Here is a 19,532-nt window from a genome sequence, read left to right as displayed (position 1 = left end):
GGTTATCAACTCTCAAAAGCTAAAGCCAATACTCTTTTCTCATTTCTCAACCTCCCTTGTTTCTGTGCAACTTTTAATACTACGGGTCAGTCATTCCTCCTAAGCATTCTCTACTCCCTTGGCTTATTAATTAAATGAATTAAAAAACTACTTAAGCTTGCATTTAAGGCCTCCTATAATCTCACTCCCACTCAGCTTTCTGTGTCCAGCCTTATTTTATACTATTCCCTTTCAGGAACTCTATACTTAACACTCAGTCTCCCATCACCCCCCATGCCTAGATTGTATTTCATCTCTGCCTCTCAGAATCTTTGTGTTTCTCCAAGTTTCAGCTCCTCCATGAAGCCTTCCCTGCTCTGCCCAGCTGTTAGGGCTTTCTATTCAATTTTCCTTTTACTGTATCTATTTGTGTAGAATGTAAACTCCTTGAGGGTGGGAAGGTTTTTTTTCTTTAAATCTCTCTCTGTATTCTCAGAGCCCAGACCAGTGTTTTACATGCAGCAGACTAATGGTGAGTTATTGAGTGCTTTACTAGTACCCACGAATATTAAGATGTTAAAAGACCCAGAGGAAGCCACTGAGATTTATTAACATTCAAAAGAGATTGGCCAAAAAATTCACATGGGGAAAAAATGAATTAAGACTGTTTGCTATCCAATTTATGACATGAAGTTGGATGGGAAGACTCCATTAACACATATATCATGAAGGCACTGCAGATGGACAATAAGCTAGGCACAAAACTAAATAGGAAAGAAAGAGTAGGTGAGATTGTTTTGGGTAATTACAGAGGGCTTTCAATAATCCCAAGCTGCTTTCCAACTAAAAAAAAATCTTTTTAACACCAATATTCTTCTGTTGATGCCATATGGTTACAAATCATAGGATACCAATTTCCAAAGAATAAAAATTACTTATGACCCAAAAAACAACAGGGAGGCATATGGTAGGCATAAGCAAGATGAAACATATTGCCAATTATGACTTGAGCACGAGAAATGGTGTAAACGATATCATGCAGGAAATATATGTGATTCATTACACATTTTTAAGTGCCTGCCATATGCAAGGCATGGTGCCAGACTCCAGTGATCTAAACACAAAAAATGAAATAATAACTGCTCTCAAAGAATGTCCATCCTATGAACTGAAAAGATGGGCCGGTCATGTAGCAAAAGCCAGGTATAATAGATGTAAAGCCCAAGCAGTGCATTGGTAGCCGTGGGCAGAAGAACAGAAGGAAGTCACAAAAAGAAACTTAGGAAGAACAAGCTTCCTAACAATTAGAGCTATCCCAAAGCGACCTGGGAGGTAGCGGATTCCTCCCCTCTGTTTTACTAGATGTCTTCAAGCAAAGACTGAATGACCATGATTGGTTGAATGCGCTCTGGTGATGACTGCTTTTTGGGTATAGTTTGGACTGTATGCCAAGTAGGGTCCCTTTCAACTCAGAAATTTTATGTTCTTCCAACAACCTGGGCATATAATCTATGAAGGATCTGTGTGGTGCTATGGAAAGAATGCTGCATATGATGTCTGGGAACCTGGGTTTAAATCTGATTAAAAAACAACTTGCTTTTCCATATTTACCCACTTTTATGCAGTGTTCGAATGTGAGTTCTGAAGTAGAAGTCATTTTCAATTAATTATTATTAATCCTTCTAAGTAGACTTTACACACACACACACACACACACACACACACATTAAATCTCATCATGATTAACTCCATAGTCTACCCAATTTTTGCTAATGCAGAATTTCGTTTTAATGTATACTTTGCTAGAATTTGCACTTGAAAAGTGTAAAAGCTAGAAAACAAAACTGAAATGCTTCCTTTCTCTAGTGAATTAACCCATGAAAAGAATTACTCTGAATCTAGTAAGGGGGAGAGGAGAGGTGAAGGGAAATTTAATCCGAAGGGTTTCACACCCCCTTCCTCCACTAAGCTCTTGAATATTTTTTTTCTGTGCTATGTTGTTCTGGTTAGGTGAGTTCTTCTAGAGGGAATGATCAGAATATGTCAGGAACTACCCTGCAACGCTCACGCTGTACATTTCCAAACTGATCTAATTCAGGGACTGGAAAATTCTGAACTAGGAAAAGCAGACAAAGTTGGGGTGATAGAATTGTTAAACTATCAAGGTATACCTGATCCTGGTGCTCTGTTTCCTTGGGCAGGAAACAAAATGTGTTTGTATGAGATTATTTATCATAGAGAATTTATCATAACAAGACTGACAAAGAATTTAGAATGAGGACCATAAATAAGAAAGGCCTGAGGAGAAAAAAAGTAACTGGAAAAGTTCTTCCTCCTACCCCTTTCCTACGCACTTCCCACACCTAGAAAACCTGTATGCAGGGGAGAGCGAAGTGGGAAAGTAGGAGGAAGATAGGACAAACTCTGAAGACGGTTGTAGAATTGGAAAATTTTCATTTGCTCGGAGGAACGCTGCTCTCAATCTTTTTCCATTCTTCCTCAAATGATAGTCATAGAGACATTTTTATTGTAATAATATTGTTTAATTCAAATGTATGATGTGACTGCATGTATACATAATCCATTGTGTAATTCTATAATGAACGTTAAATAGAACTTTACTTGGAGCTTGCAATGTAATCCTGAATAAGTAATTTATCCCTCAATGTCCTTACCTATAAAACAAAGATAATGCAATGACATACTTGTGAACAACATTAATGTTGATATCTTAACTGCTATACATTCTGTTGTTTGTGGGGTCACTAAGTAGTTATAAAGGGTTTTGGTTTGGTTTGCTGTTACTGTTTTCTTTTTTTTTTTCCCCAAAGGGTGCTATTCTTATACTATGAGCACATTTACTAAAATCAAGAATTCAGTCAATGAAAAACTGATTTTTTTTTTAAAGTGTTAACACAAATCCCCAACCAATTCCTTTCAAGAGCCTTTATTGCCCTTGGGGATGGGCAGCAAACTATAGTCAATTGATCAAGTAACAAGCATACTTAGTGCCTATTCTGTGCCAGGCACAAAGGCAAAAATAAAAATCTTGCTGCTTTAAAAAATTCTCATATCTCTTGGACATAGGCATATATTTCATTAACAATTTCCCTTCAAATACTTTTGTGGTAAAAATAACAATACTTTTCAATTATAAAGTGGAATGCAAAGAATCTAATGGAGAGGATCAATCTCATCCTCACAATAGCATGATGAAGCAGATAGAGTGTACCTATCAACATGCCTATTTTAAAGAAGGAGAAACAAAATTTAATTGGCTTATTTAAGGCTACTTACACAATGTACAATTTGTCTAGTGTCTTTTTTTCTCTATAATATGATGCTGCCTTGATATATTTAGATAATTTATGTACATATTATATTATGCTTACATATTTAAACATACACAGATACATATATATACATACCATACGCTTATTCCAATAAACATAAAATCCATATTTTAAAAACTTTACAAAGTATGTGGCCTCAATGGAATGCTAAAGGGCCGATTTTGTTCCATTGATTTTAATGGAATTAAAAGTACCATGAACTTTTATTTCAACGTGGACTTTTGTGGTAAATTATATCGTTGAACTAGGTGGTGTAGTGGATAAAGTACCAGGCCTGGAGTAAAGACAACCTGAGTTCAAATCCGGCCTCAGACACTTACTAGCTGTGTGACCCTGGGCAAGTCATTTAACCCCGTCAGACTCAATTTCCCCATCTGTAAAATGAGCTGGAGAAGGAAATGGCAAACCACGCCAGTATCTGCCAAGAAAACCCCAAATGGGGGTCAGCAAGAGTCAGACACGAGTGAAAGGAATGAACAACAACAGAGCAGTTAGCCTCTTATTAAAAAAAAAAGTATACCAATGAAAGGCTATACTCTTTTCCATCACATCCTTAATATCTTAAATGCATAAACTTCTTTTTACTTCAATCTTTTTTAATTAATTATTTATTTTTAGTTTTCAACATTCACTTCTATAAGATTTTGAGTTCAAAATTTTTCTCAACATCTCTCCCCTCCCCCCACCCCAAGATGGCATGCATTTTGAATACCCATTCCCTATTTGAATTCCCCCTTCCTTCTATCACTGCCCCCCTTCTCTTATCCCCTTCTCCTTCTATTTTCCTGTAGGGCAGGATAGATTTCTATATCCCATTGCCTATATATCTTATTTCCCAGTTGCATATAAAAACAACTTTAACTTCAAATTCCAAATTCTCTCCCTTCCTCCCTCCCCACTCACTGTCATTGAGAAGACAAGCAATTTGATATAGGTTATACATGTATAGTCATGCAAAACATTTCCATAATAGTCATGCTGTGAAAGACTATATTTCCTACATATTTCTATATTTCCCTACATCCTATCCTGGCTCCCATTTATTCTGTTCTCTCCTTTGACCCTGTCCTTCCTCAAAAGTGTTAGTTTCTAATTATCCTCTCCCCCAATCTGCCCTCCCTTCTATCCTCCCCCCTATCTTATCCCCTTCCTCCCTATTTTCCTGTAGGGTAAGAAAGATTTCCATATCCAACTGAGTGTGCATGTTATTCCCTCCTTAAGCCAAGTCTGATGAGAGTAAGATTCACTCATTCCCTCTCAACCTCCCCCCTCTTCCCCTCCACTGTAAAAGCTTTTTCTTGCCTCTTTTATGTGAGATAATTTACCCCATTCTACCTCTCCCTTTCTCCTTTTCCCAGTACAATCCTCTCTAACCCCTTAATTTTATTTTTTAGGTATCATCCCTTCATATTCAGCTCACACCTGTGTCCTCTGTCTTTCTGTCTCTCTCCATATATATATATGTGTACTGAGTACTGAGAAAGGTTTCATGAGTTACAAATATTATCTTTCCATGTAGGAATGTAAACAGTTAAACTTCAATAAGTGCCTTATGATTTCTCTTTACTGTTTACCTTCTTGCTTCTCTGTGAAGGGAGATTTAATCCGAAGGGTTTCACACCCCCTTCCTCCACTAAGCTCTTGAATATTTTTTTCCTGTGCTATGTTGTTCTGGTTAGGTGAGTTCTTCTAGAGGGAATGATCAGAATATGTCAGGAACTACCTTGCAACGCTCACACTGTACATTTCCAAACTGATCTAATTCAGGGACTGGAAAATTCTGAAGTAGGAAAAGCAGACCCTGCTTCTCTTGAGTCTTGTATTTGAAAGTCAAATTTTCTATTCAGTTCTAGTTGTTCCATCAAGAATGCTTAAAAGTCCTCTATTTCATTGAATATCCATTTTTTCCCCTGAAGAATTATACTCAGTTTTGCTGGGTAGATGATTTTTGTTTTTAATCCTAGATCCTTTGACCTCTGGAATATCATATCTAAGCCCCCGATCCCTTAATGTAGAAGCTGCTAAATCTTGTGTTATCCTGATTGTGTTTTTACAATATTTGAATTGTTTCTTTCTGGCTGCTTGCAATATTTTCTTCTTGACCTGGGAACTCTGAAATTTGGCTATAATATTCCTAGGAGTTTTTCTTTGGGGATCTCTTTCAGGAGGTGATTAGTGGATTCTTTTAATTTCTATTTTACCCTCTGGTACTAGAATATCAGGCCAGTTTTCCTTGATAATTTCTTCTAGGATGAGTCTAGGCTGTCTTTTTGATCATGGCTTTCAGGTAGTCTAATAATTTTAATTCTCTCTCCTGGATCTATTTTCCAGGTCAGTTGTTTTTCCAATGAGATACTTCACATTGTCTTCTATTTTTTCATTCTTTTGGTTTTGTTTTATAATTTCTTGATTTCTCATAGAGTCATTAGCTTCCATTTCCTCCATTCTAATTTTTAAGGAATTATTTTCTTCAGTGAGCTTTTGGACCTCCTTTTCCATTCTGCCAATTCTGCTTTTTAAGTCATTCTTCTTCTCATTGGCTTTTTGGACCTCTTTTGCCATTTGGTCTAGTCTATTTTTTAAGGTGCTATTTTCTTCAGTATTTCTGGGGTCTCCTTTAGCAAGCTGTTGACTTGTTTTTCATGATTTTCTTGCATCGCTCTCATTTCTCTTCCCAGTGTTTCCTCTACTTCTCTTACTTGCTTTTCAAAATCCTTTTTGAGTCATGAAACCAATTCTTATTTTTCTTGGAGGCTTTGGATGTAGGAGTTTTGACTTTGTTGTCTTCTTCTGGTTGTATGTTTTGATCTTGCCACCAAAGTAAGATTCTACAGTCTGAGTTTTTTCCACTGTTTGCTCATGTTCCCAGCCAATTTCTTGACTTTTTAACTCTTTGTTAAGGTAGGACTCTGCTTCCAGGGTGGAGGGTGTACTGTTCCAGGCTTCAGGGATTTTGTGCGGCTTTTTTCAGAGATACTTCTAGAGATCTATAAATTTTCAGTTCTTCCAAGATGCTATGATCAAGGGTGAGATGTTTACTCCTTTCCTGGCCTGTGCTCTGGCCTATGAGTGACCACAAGCACTCTGCCTTAGAATTGTGAGGAGGATTCTCTCTCTACTGCCAACACAAGCTCTGCCACACCAGCACTTCTCCTTGCCCCAGGACCACCACCCAGAACTGTGATCCAGATCCAAGCACGGGCAAAGCAAGAGAACCCTGCACCAGCAAAGAGATCCCTGCAATCCCCTTCTGATCAGCCACTTGATTCCCCCACTGTCTGTGGGACGAGAGCTCCTGAAGCAGACACTGTCACAGCAGCTGCCCTGGGGCTGCACCAGGGCTGGGGCTGGACTGCACTTCTCCCTCTCGCCCAGGTCCAACAGACTTTTCCTACTGACCTTCTAAGTTGTCTTTGGCGTTTGTGGGTTGAGAAGTCTAGAAACTGCCACAGCTGCCAGCGATTTAATCCCTTGAGGTCTGCTCCAGGTTCCCTGGGGCCTGGTCTTTGCCTGCATGGCCCATGCTGAACTACGCTCCTCTCCAAGCCCAGCACAACAGAGCTTTTGCATCAACCATCCAGGTTGTCTTGGGCTGGAAATTTATTTCACTCCATCTTTTTGTGAGTTCTGCTGCTCTAGAATTTGTTTAGAGCCATTTTTTACAGGTATTTGGAGGGGTTTGGGGGAGAGCTCAAGCGAGTCACTGCTTTTACTCCACCATCTTGGCTCTGCCTACTTCAATCTCTTTAAGCTGATGGTTCTTGACAGGGTCTGGTGGCCTAAAATCTTGAAAGTCCTTTTAAAATTTCTACATCAAAAGGTTTGTTCTCATCTCACCAAGACTGGTATGCCCTTACCTGTTTTATAGCAGGTGGTGGTTTCTTGCTCACATCAATGGCCGAGAATTCAGGAAACCCAAACTTATCCCGGTAAAACTCTCGAGTGAATTTGTCACAATCGTAGATGAAGAAAGTCCGTCCAAGTATGGTAACAGGTTGACCCACAGCAAAATCTTTGGCAGTGAACCATTCTTTTACATCCTGTTCAGAAACTTCCAGGACACACCGAGGGAAGTCCTCTAATGTTAAAAATGGGGAGACAGAAAAACAAAAGGATGAATTAGGGAAAGGATTGATCCTCTCTCTCTTTCCCTCTCTCTTTCTCTCTTTTTTTTTTGGTAGGGCAGTGGGGTGAAGTGACTTGCCAAGGGTCACATAGCTAGTTAAGTGTCAAGTGTCTGAGGCCAGATTTGAACTGAGGTCTTCCAGAATTCAGGGCTGGTGCTCTATCCACTAGCTGCCCCCAAAAGGGCTGATTCTCAAGCAATCATCAAACAACTATTAAGTGCACTGTGCCAGGTGCAGGGGATATGAAGACAAAAATAAAATAATCTCTGCCTTCAAGGCACTTCTAATCTATTGGTGGAGCCAACACGTGCATAGATAAATATCTATAAAATAAATGCAATGTAAAGGAGAGGAGGAAGGCACTAGCAGTGTGAAGAAAGAAGACAGCCTTTGTGCAGATGGCATTTGAAATAAGTTTAGAAGGAAAATTTGGCTCAATTAAAAGGCAAATATATCAGGGCAGCTAGGTGGTGAAATGGATAGAGCATGAGCCCTGGAGTCAGGAGGACTTGAGTTCAAATCCAGCCTCAGACACATAACACTCACTAGCTGCGTGACTCTGGGCAAGTCACTTACCCCGCCTCACCAAAAAAAAAAAAAAAAAAAAGGCAAAGGTACTCCTAAGTTTTTATCCTGTCCTAGCCATAGACTATAAGACTATATATGAACCAAGTTATTTATATTCAGATGTTTCTTCTTTTTGCCTTTATTGTCTCTCATCTCACTTACTTCTCAGCCCTTTGCAATATGACTTTTGACTTCATCATTCCACTAAAATCATTCTCTCCAGAGTCACCAATGATCTCTTAATTGCCAGATCTGATTGCCTTTTATTAGTCTTAATCCTTCTTGACCTCATCTACAATGTTAACCATTATTGACTAACCTCTCCTCACGGAGACTCCCTTATCAATCAGTTTTTATTATACTTGGGTTTCTTCCCATCTGTCTGATCTAATGTTAGTCTCCTTTGCTGGATATTCTTCTATATCCTGCATGCTAACTTTGGGTGTCCCATCCCAAAGGCTGCAGGCTTGGGCCCACTTCTCTCTCTACACTCTCTCATCAGTTTCCATGGGTTTAATTATCATCTCTATGCAAATGACTCCCAAGTCTATATGTTCAGCTCTAAGTCTCTTTCTTGAATTCCATCACCAAGCACCTATTAGATATTTCAAGTCAGATGGCTTATCAGTATCTCAAACTCAGCATGTCCAAAACAGAATTCATTATCTTTCTCCCAAAACCACCCCTCTTCTGAACTTCTTTCTTTCTGTTAAAGGTACCATGCATCCTTCCATTCATTCACCCAGCTCTGCAATCTAAGATTCATTCTTGACTGATTCACCCCATGTATCAATGAACAAATCCTGATTCTATCTCCATATCATCTCTCACAGCCATCCCCTTTTTTCTACTCATGTAGCCACTACCCTCGTTTAAGGACCTCATCACCCCTCATCTAGACTATTTCAATGGCTTACTAATGGGTCTCCATCCCTCAGGTTTTTCTCCTCTCTAATCCATCCTTTGCATAGTCACCAAAGTGATTTTTGCTAAAGCATAGCTGCTGAACACGTTGCTACCCTGCTCAATAAACTCCAATGTCTGCCTTTAAAGACAGGACAGGACATGTGTTTTCTTTAGTAAAGGGAACTTGCAGGTGAGGAAACCCCTTTACTCATGAAGGTCAGCATCTTTTCTGTAACTTAAAGAATACCTTAAGATAATACCTGTGTTTGGCATTTACTAACCTTTACTAACCCCTTTAAACTGCTTTACTAACCGGCTCTTATCTACCTTTTCAGCTTTATTATACACTACTCCCCTTTACACACCCCAAGGTCCAGCTAGACTGGCCTTCTGGCTCTTCCTTCATCTCTCTGGCCATTTTTTTGCACAGTCTGACCCCATGCCTGGAATACACTCCTCTATCTTCTCTGCCTTCTAGAATCCCTAGGTTTGTCTGTTTGTTTTGTTTTGTTTTTCCCCAAGCTTAGCTCATGTACCACCTTCTAGTTGAAGTCTTTCCTAATCCACCCAGGCAGTAATGCACCCTCCTCCTCCTTGAACAAAATTATTATACTTGTTTTTTTTAATATGCTTATTTATGTATGCATTTTCCCCCCAACAGAATTTCATTCCTGTCTTTGTATCCTCTATACCTAGCACTGTGCCTGGCATACAGTAAGTGCTCAAAAATGTTCATTCATTGACTGATTCTTTACTTCTTACAGCTTCAAGCTTCACCTTCATGTCCCACCCAGACCATCTTGCCATCTGTTCCTTGCAGGGCTGTCTTGTTCCCCTCCATCTGGACTACTATCCTCTCTGCACCAGACCTCCTCCACACTGGTCCTCCTAAATTTGTGACCTCAGACTCTGAGAAAGTGAACACTCATCTTTGGAGTTCATCTGTCTTGATGAATGACTGAACTGAAAACTGACCTAGTCACTAATTCCAGCCGGCCCCAAATCCTGGAGCATGCTTCATTTTCATAGCCCATAGGTCATCTCCCCAGGCCATCTTGCCATCTGCGTGCTGCCATGTGTGTGTATCCACCCATTCTGAGCCCAATAATCAAATCAATAGTGCCATCTCTTTATGAAGGAATGTGTCAACTGAATGTCCTATGGATCTGTGACTTCCCAGACCAAAACTCCCTCCCTTGGCCTCCACTCCACTGTATGTATCTATGTTCCCCAATTAGAACGTAAACTCCTTGAGGGCAAGAACTGTCTGACTTTTTGCATTTGTATTTTCAATACTTAGCAAAATATCTGGCATTTAAGTGATTAACATATGTTCACTCATTCATGTATTTTCATAAACTGGATGGGGATCATAATTTAAGGGATCAAAAAAAAATTTAAAAAACTGTAACTAATTGTTTAAAAATATCCCTTCATACACAAAATAACTACTAATCTAGCACCATTCTTGGCAGACCCCAAGCACCATTTGCTTACTGTGAAATAAGATCACATGATCAAAGGTTTAGAGCTCAGATGGAGATTGGAAGCTATCTAGTCAAACCCCCTTATTTTGTAGAAAAGGGAATAACGATGAGCCTAAAGGCACACAAAGTGAGAGAAGCAGGTTCTGAGCCTATGTCCTCAATGTCAAATCCAGGGCTTTCCCCATGGTACCAGTATCGAGTTACAAAGGAAAGGAAGAACTACTTGACTGCTATGTAAGAGTCACAAAATCTTTGAATTGGAAGAGACCTTAGAGGTGCAGTCAAGCTTCCTGTAAATATAAAAATACCTCCTAAAATACCTTTAAAACATGACCATTTAGCCTCTACACAAATACTTTGCGTGATAGGGGCTGAGTACTTCAAAAGGCAGCCCCTTCCAACAGCTGGAACAGCAACAACTATTTACTAAATTTCTTCCAGCCAAGATTTATTTCCCTTCAACTTCTATTCATTGGTTTTGAGTTAGTTCTCAAGAGAAATTTATTCTCTACTGTACATGATAGTGACAGCCCTTCAAATACTCAAAGATAGGCATCATGTCTCTGTTTTGCCTTTTTCTAAGCAATATATCTCTCTAGCCTTCAACCATTCCCCCTATGATGTGGTTTTCAGACTCCTCATTAGTGTATGTAGTGTATATTAGTGTATGCCAATGTCCTCCCTGTAGCAAGGGTGGGAATAGGAGAACACTTCCTGGAGTATGCAGAGCACCTCTCCCCAATCCCTCCCTGCACACACATACACTACTGGGGGACACATGTGCTCAGTCCTGAAGGACTTGGCGCTTTGGAATGATGAAGCCATCTGTTGGTAGAAAAGGAAAACAGGGGCCCAAGGTCAGGCTCAAACTGAGTCTGCCATCTTCTGACTGCCATGTTAAGCAACTCTCATTATTGAGGGTGGAGGTGGGAGAAGCATATGTATCCATTCGTCCTATCCTCCCACCCCCGTGGGAAGATCCAAAAAGCTCCATGCCATGCATCCTACAGAAAGGAAGAAAAGGGCAAGAGCAGAAGTTGTATCTCTTTTTAAAGTGTACTGACTGACTGGCTCTTCCTAGCTCCATGGCCAATTCTCCTTTGATGCACCTCCTCCTTCTTAACCTTGCTTCTCCTCATTCTCCTTATCTATAAAAATGAGGGAGCTGGGTTTGCTGGCTTCTGAGATCCCTTTTATAACAAGGGCCATGATCTGATGGATCTCTGTTCTGTGGAGCAGAACACAGGAAGTGCCACGGAGAGGCACTGAATTAGAATGACCAGATCCTGTCTTTCATCCCTGCTGCTGTCACTGGGACAAAGACCAGCAAATCCAACTCCCTCATTTTACAGAGAAGGAAAATGAGGTATATCGAGGTTTTAAGTGACTTGTCCAAAGGCACACAGGTTGGTTGTTGTCCTCGTTTTCGAAGAGGGCCAAAATGATATCACTGTGCTAGAGTCCGTCTGTGGCTGATCAGACCAATATGAGCTTGGGATGTTCTACCACAGGTCCAGCACAAATAGTCCTTGTGAACCTTTGGGGTGGATTCTCTAAGTCTGTGTATCTTGAGTTTCTCTTGAGCTATCTCAGTTCTGCTTTGCTGACAGAGCATAGCACCTCTTCTGTTGTGGGCACACCATACTGAGTGGTCCCGTGCCAGTGTCTCCCACGTCACATAATCAATTCCTAAGTTCTTAAGAGAGACCTTGAGAGTATCCTTGTAACGTTTCTTCTGACCACCATATGAATGCTTGCCCCGTGTGAGTTCTCTATAAAATAGCCTTTTTGGCAAGCATACGTTTTGCATTTGAACAACATGGCCAGCCCATTGGAGTTGTTCTCTCTGAAGCAGAATTTGAATGCCTGGCAGTTTAGTTCAAGAAAGGACCTCAGTGTCTGATATCTTATCTCTGCCAGGTGATCTTCAGAATCTTCCTAAGACAATTCAAATAGAAGCAATTCAGTTTCCTGGCATGGCACTGCAATACTGTCAATGCATACAACAATGAGGTCAGCACAATGGCTCTGTAGATCTTCAGTTTGGTAGTCAGTCTAATACCTTTTCTCTCCATACTTTCCACTTAGCTAACTCTGGCAATGTGTGTGTCAATCTCATTATCAATGTGTACATCCCTGGAAAGTACACTACCAAAGTAAGTGAACTTATCCACAGCATTCAAAGCTCCTCCATTTGCTGTAACCCATGGTTCCACATATGGATGGTGTGGTAGTGGCTGACGGAGCACCTGTATTGTATTTGTGTTGATTGTTAGGCCAAAATTAGTAAAAGCAGCAGAGAATCAATCCATGCTTTGTTGCATCTCAGCCTAAGAGGCTGCATTGAGTGCACAATCATCTGCAAACTGAAAATCATGCACCAACACTCCCTCCACTTTGGTCTTGGCTTGCAGTCTTTTCAAGTTGAAGAATTTATGATCAGTGTGGTAGCTGACCTTGATGCCATGTTCATCCTTATTGAAAGCATTTGACAACATGGCTGAAAACATCATGCTAAAAAGCATGAGAGCAAGTACAAGTCTTGTTTCACTTCATTGGTGACTGGGAAAGCACGAGAACATTGTCCATTATCCAGAACCCAGGCAAGCATGCTGTCATGAAACTGACATACAATACTGATTAACTTCTCCAGGCCAAATTTTGACATAATTTTCCATAAGCCCTCACAACTGACAGTATCAAAGGCCTTGGTCAGATCTACAAACATTGTGTATAGACCTCTGTTCTGCTCCTGGCATTTCTCCTGGAGTTGGTGGGCAGCAAACACTATATCAACTGTTCCTCAACCCTTTCTGAAGCCACATGGGCTCTCATGTAGATGACCATTTTCCAGGTGAAGAATCAGCCTATTAAGGAGGACTCAGGCAAGAAGCTTGCCAGCAATGACTAAGAGAGACACCCTCCTGTGATTGTCACAGGACAATCTATTTCCTTTGCCTTTATAGAAATGGACAATGGAGGCATCCTTGAACTCTTGGGGGATAACCTCCTCTTGCCATACAACCTGGAAAATTTCAGTCAGCTTTTGTATGAGCAATGGACCCCCTGCCTTGTAAATCTCACCTGGAATAGAATCAGCACCAGGTGCTTTGCCACATGAAAGGACCCTAATGGCATCAAAACCTCTTCTTCAATTTATAGCGGCTCTTTCTGTGGTGGTAAAGAATTGGAAATTAAGGAGATGCCCATCAATCAGGGAATGGCTGAGCAAGTTGTGGTACATGAATGTAATGGAATGCTATTGTGCTATAAGAAATGATGAACAGGCTGACTTCAAAAAGACCTGGAAAGACTTGTATGGATCGAAGCTGAATGAAGTGAGCAGAACGAGGAGAACGTTGTACACAATAACAACCATGTTGTGTGATGACTAATGTTGATAGACTTAGCCCTTCTCAGAAATACAAAGATCTAAGGCATCTCCAAAAGTCTCATGATGGAAAATGCTATCCACATCCAGAGAAAGAACTATGGAGTTGGAATGCAGATGGAATCATACTATCTGCTCTCCTTTTCTTTTGTTGTTTTGTTTTGTTTCTTCTTTCTTGTAGTTCCTCCTATTGGTTCTAATTCTTCTTTACAATATGACTAATGTGAAAATATATTTAATAGGAATGTATATGTAGAGCCTATATCAGATTGCATACCATCTTGGGGAGAGAGGTGGGGAGGGAGGGAGGGAGAGAAAATTTAAAACTCAAAAGCTTATGGAAGTGATTGTTGAAAACTAAAAATTAATAAATTAAAAAAAAAACTCTTCTTCAGTTGGAACTTCTCTTTTTTCACCAGAATAATGTGCCAGGTTTTTTTTGTAGTAATGTTATTTTCTGTGAAAGCAGAAATGCTGCTTTGTACCAGAGCACACTTAAAGTACATTTGGAAAAGAGGTTCTGTAACCATTCTTGCTCCCCATTTTTGTATAATTTATAAAGATAGATTAAAGCCATGTTGAATATTTTAAAAGCCACTGTAGTTAACTAACCCACCATTGTGTGTCCTCCTTCTGGGGACAGCACTCCCACAGAGGGTTGTGTTTTGCCGTCCTTTCTGTTAAATAATAATGAAAAAATACACTCCCTTTAGTTTGTTGGGGGAAATAAATTATTCTCAGGAAGAATATAATGAACTGAACAGTTACTCTGATCTACTAAAAAGGTGTTAGCAGTGGGGGGAAAAAACAAACTGGGACTTCAGTTAGAGAGGGATTGACTTCAACCTGAGGTAAATGGTCAATGGCTTCAGCATTGATTGATGATGGTCTGTTGAGAATACTATGGAAGTGTTCAGCCCATCTCTCTAGGATCATGTCCTTATCACTAATCAATGCGGCCCCATCAACACTGAGTAGCTGAAATGCACTATAGATCTTTGGTCCGTAAATAACCTTCAGGACATCTTAAAAATGCTTTGGATTGTTACTATCCGCATAAAACTGAATTTCACCTGCCTTCTAACTAAGCCAAGAATCCTGCATCTCTCTAAGCTTTGCTTGTACTTTACTTTTGATGGAATTAAATGCTGCCTTCTTAGAGATGGATGAACTATTCTGCTGGTAAACCCCGTGGAATTCTCGTTTTTCATTTAGCAGCTTCTGAATTTCCCCATCATTTTCATCAAACCAGTCTTGATATTTGTGAGTGTTCTGACCCAGATGAGCAAATGCAGTGCTACACACCCAAATCTCTGAAAACTGCCCACTCTTTTTCTGCTCCACTGTTGCCACTTATGTGTTGGTTCAACTTTCCCTCTAAGGTAGCAACAAACTGTTCCCTCTCAGAGAAGAGCTCCAATCTGTTGACATTAATTCTTCTGGTAGTCATTTTGCCTTGGGGATGCCGCTTTTTATTGAATGCAAATATTTAACTTAGACAGGATAAGTCTATGATCGGTCCAGCACTCTGCACCACACATTGCCTTTGTCACTCTAATATCCTGTCTGTCTCTTCTCCTTACAATCACATAGTCTATTAAATGCCAACGTTTGCTGCTAGGGTGCATCCATGAAATCTTATTGTGTTTAGGTAAACGGAAGACATTGTTGGTGATGAGAAGGTCACAAGATGCACAAGTCTTCAGTAGTAAGTGACCATTGCTGTTGCTGTTTCCAACTCCATTCCTCCCTAGGGCTCCCTGCCATATCTGGAAGTCTGACTTTAGCATTAAAGTCAACCAGAATTATAAGCTTGTCCTCTTTTGGCACATTGATGATAAAGGTGTCCAGGTCTTCACAAAATTTTTCTTTAACCTCAGCAGGGTTCATCATGGAGAGAGCACAGGCACTGCTGATGGTGGTGTGATGTTTTCCTGCAAGTGGCAGTCACTTTGTCATGAGCCTGTTGTTCACTCCTTTTGGTAGGCATACAAGCTTGTTGACTATTTTAGTTTTGATTGCAAAACCTACACCACCTTCATGTCACTCCCCTTCACTGGGGCCACTCCAGAAAAATGTGTATCCAACTCCAACTTCAGTAAACTGGCCTTCATTTGCCAGCCTTGTTTCATTCAGGGCTGCTATTTGGATATGATACATGCTGAGTTCTCTTGCAACAAGAGCTGTTTGTTTCTCAGGTCTACTGGATTTTGTGTTGTCTATAAGTGTGCACACATTTCATGTATTGATGATGAATGGAATTGTCTTTGTAGATGTTTTTGTACATTTTTTGTGTTTTGACCTCAGAGTGGGATTCCCCGCCTACCGCTGTAATCAGGCCAGGGTTGGGTAAGCAGACAGTTTTTAGGGCACCTTTTCTAGCCTCTTCCTCACACCAGGAGGTGAGCAGTGTGATCCTTAAAAGACTGCTCAGATACCCATGGGGCTGCCAAATCCCCCTGCTGCTTCCAGTGAGAAACGACCCTATGGCCTGGGCTGCCTGTGTATAGGACTATGACTACAATTCGCAGTGTGTCTGCACCTGCTGCTTCGTTACTTGCCTGTTGCCATAGGATCCTGAGATAGGTAAAATGGTAAAATGGTATGGGTGATGTCCTTTGAGTTGTACATAAATTGGATTTAAGTGAGCAGAGATGCACGAAGTCGTCGGCCTCATTCTCTCCTCCAGAGTCATCACAGTCCAGTGGCAGGACAGAATCCAGATGACTGGTGATGGCTCAAGATGCAGTGGATGACCTTGGCATCTCTGATGTCTAAGAAGCTCTAAGCACTCCACAGTGCCTGCTTCAGCTACCTTCATGGCCATAGGAAGAAATTGTTCTCATCTGCCCATTCCACCAGGCGAAATCTTCACGTGCTTGGGGTAGACACCCCTCTAACTCACCAACAGGTTTAAGACCCCTTGGTTACCCTTGACCTGGTTTAGCCCGTCTGCCAAAACAGTTTACCAGGGTGTGGCCACTATGCATGCTACAGCGTCTTGGAGCCACAGGGGAGAGTTAGGTGGAACAAGTGGACACCAAGGGTGGAAAGCAGCTCTGAAAAGGGCTCGGCAGCCTTCACACCAGAGGTACTAGTCTTCCCTGAACACACCCCACACCCCTATTCCCCCCTCCTACCAATTCTCAAGCTTGTTGTGCCTTACTTATACAATTTGTATTAAAATTTGAAAACTGTATTAAAATTATTAAAATGTTTTATCTCTCCTACTAGTCTTTGCCTGAGATTTATCTTCATTTTTCCCCCAGGGTCTAATATTGTGCATGGTACTTATTATGTACTTTATAAATGTTTGTTGAATGAATGACCTATTTACTTTATTTCACCTTGGTTTCACTATTTCTTTCCACCTCAGAATCAGTAGGCCTGGATCTGAATCTCACCTCAGATACCTACTAGCTATGTGATCATAGGCACTTCACAACTTCTCAACATCTCATCTCTCCTCTGTGAAATGGGGGAAAGAATCTTTGAACTGCCAATCTCAGCATTGTTGGGGGTTGAGGGGGGACCACCTCTGCCAATACGAATAAGCAGCTGTTCTGTAATTCTTAGCCTTGCTTAGGGCAGCTAGGTGGTTCAGTAGAATGCTGCACCTGAAATCAGGAAAACTCATCTTCCTGAGTTCAAATTCAGCCCTCAGACATTTACTAGCTGTGTAACCCTGGGCAAGTCACTTAACCATGTTTGCCTCAGTTTCCTCATCTGAAAATGAGCTGGAGAGGGAAATGGCAAACCACTCCAGTATCTTTGCCAAGAAAACCCCAAATGGGGTCATGGAAAGTAGGACACAACCGAACAATTATGAAACAACAGAAGTCTTGCTTGGGGGCACTGAAGATTTAAGTGACTTTATCCAGGATCACACAACCAGTAAGCACAACCAGAGGAAGCAAACTTAAATCCACATCTTCCTGACTCTCAGGCCAACTTACTTTCTATGATGTTATACTGAATCAGGAATGAACAACATGGGTAAGGCTACCATTATGCAATATATTGGTTTTATTATAATCCCATGGCAATATACGGTGGTGACTATTTGAAGAATTAGGGCTCCTTCCTTTGGCTATGGCCTCAGCAAGGCCTTCCTCATATACCCTAGTATATTGCTCATCTACAGCAAAAACCTCTCAGATAAGTGTGTTTATTGAAGAGAGTCCTGACATGTTTGGATTAGGAGAGTCATCATGGAGATTCCTCAATTTTAGATATCTCTGTCCAGGTAACCAACACAAATCTGCTCCCAGCCCAGGTCTTTCCCTTCCTGTCTTACTGAGAAGTCTATGTTCTTTATGGAATTTCCTTGTGTAACTAAGGTGAGCTCTTTGAACCGCTCCAGGAAGCAGGCTCAATGTTCAATCCCAGTATCTCCATTTGCCTCTAGACTCACCAAGCCAGATTCCCATGGGACATTTTCCACTAGTACTTCAAACTCAACATTCATGAAACTCCCTCCTACATCTACCCCTTCTTCCAGCTTCTCAATTTATGCTGATGGCGCAACCATTCTCCAGGTCACCCAAGTCCCAAAGGTCACAGTTTGGGATCCCCCCAAACCTGATCAAGATCAAGCGCTGTTGCTTTTACCTTCACATCTCTTCTATCACCTCCTTCTCTACTCATTCAGGACCTCATCTGATTTGATCATTTCTCCCTTGGACTATTGTAATATTCTCCTGATTGATTCCCTGCCTTCAGTCTCTCCCTTCTTTAATCCATCCTTCAAAGGATCATAGAAGGCAAGATGGAAGGGGCCTTAAAGATCTATCCATTCCAACCCCTTCATTTTAAAAATGAGAAATATCAGGCTCAGAAAGATAAAGCGGCTTCCAAGGGCACACGGTGTTTAATAAGTGGTAGAAGCTCGGATTCTAAGAGGTCACAGAATCATAGAATCTCAGAGCTAAGAGGGATTTCAGAGGCCATTTAGTCAAACCCATAGCTAAACAAGAACCTTCCTACAACATGCCCAGCAAGTGGTCATTGGGCCTTCACATGAAGGTATCAAATGAAAGATTAACTGTCTACCTCCCAAGGCAACCCACTGTACCTTCAGACAGCAACTCGGGTCCATATCTAGGGCTTACGCTACTGTACCATGTGCTTCCCACCATCGCTGCCAAAATAACATAATTTATAGGTCTGATCATTACCCCTCCGCTCAAAAACTGCTAGTGGCTTCCTAATCCCTGTATGATAAAATACAAATTCTTCAGCCTGACATTATGACCACCTTCAACCTGGCTCTACACTACCTGTCTAAACTTAGTTCTCATTCTTTTTCTTCATGCGCTGGAACACTCCTGACAAGCTATTCCCTGAGTTCAACCTACCATCTCCTATTGCTGTACATTCATTCATCCCCCGTGCTAGGATTGCACTTCCTTCTCATCGCTGCCTGCTCAAATTCTCCTCTTTCTTTGAGGTTCAAGCTCAGATAGAGGAAACTTTCTTTGACCTTCCCAAAGAGAGCACTGGAGTAGGCCTCAGACCTGCTAGATATGGTGAACCCTCACCAATCAGGAGCACAGGGCTCCAAGGTGGGAACCCAGCAACACAGCAGGAAGATGGCCAGTGCAACATGGTGGATTTAGGACCAACTAGCTTTGGTGAATTCCTAAGCGCCTTTGTATTCCTTGGTGGCGGCAAAGAATAAGATAAAATGTTAAATGCTTTGCAAAACTTGCTCTATCAATGT

General features: G+C 41.0%; 1 protein-coding gene across 1 annotated transcript in view; it reads right to left on the bottom strand.

The window, feature by feature from the left end:
- The window catches only part of EFHC1 (EF-hand domain containing 1), a 94,364-nt gene that overhangs the window by 25,350 nt on the left and 49,482 nt on the right, over positions 1-19,532 (bottom strand). The window contains exon 6 of the mRNA XM_027840297.1: positions 7,190-7,410. Coding sequence (XP_027696098.1) covers positions 7,190-7,410 — 221 coding nt within the window. The remainder of the gene's footprint in view (positions 1-7,189; positions 7,411-19,532) is intronic.

Source organism: Vombatus ursinus, unplaced genomic scaffold, assembly GCF_900497805.2.
Source record: "Vombatus ursinus unplaced genomic scaffold, bare-nosed wombat genome assembly UNPS02004698.1, whole genome shotgun sequence".
In the NCBI taxonomy this organism is placed as follows: Eukaryota; Metazoa; Chordata; class Mammalia; order Diprotodontia; family Vombatidae; genus Vombatus; species Vombatus ursinus.
The sequence above is the reverse complement of the archived record's forward strand: the minus strand, read 5'-3'. Positions and strand labels throughout refer to the sequence as shown.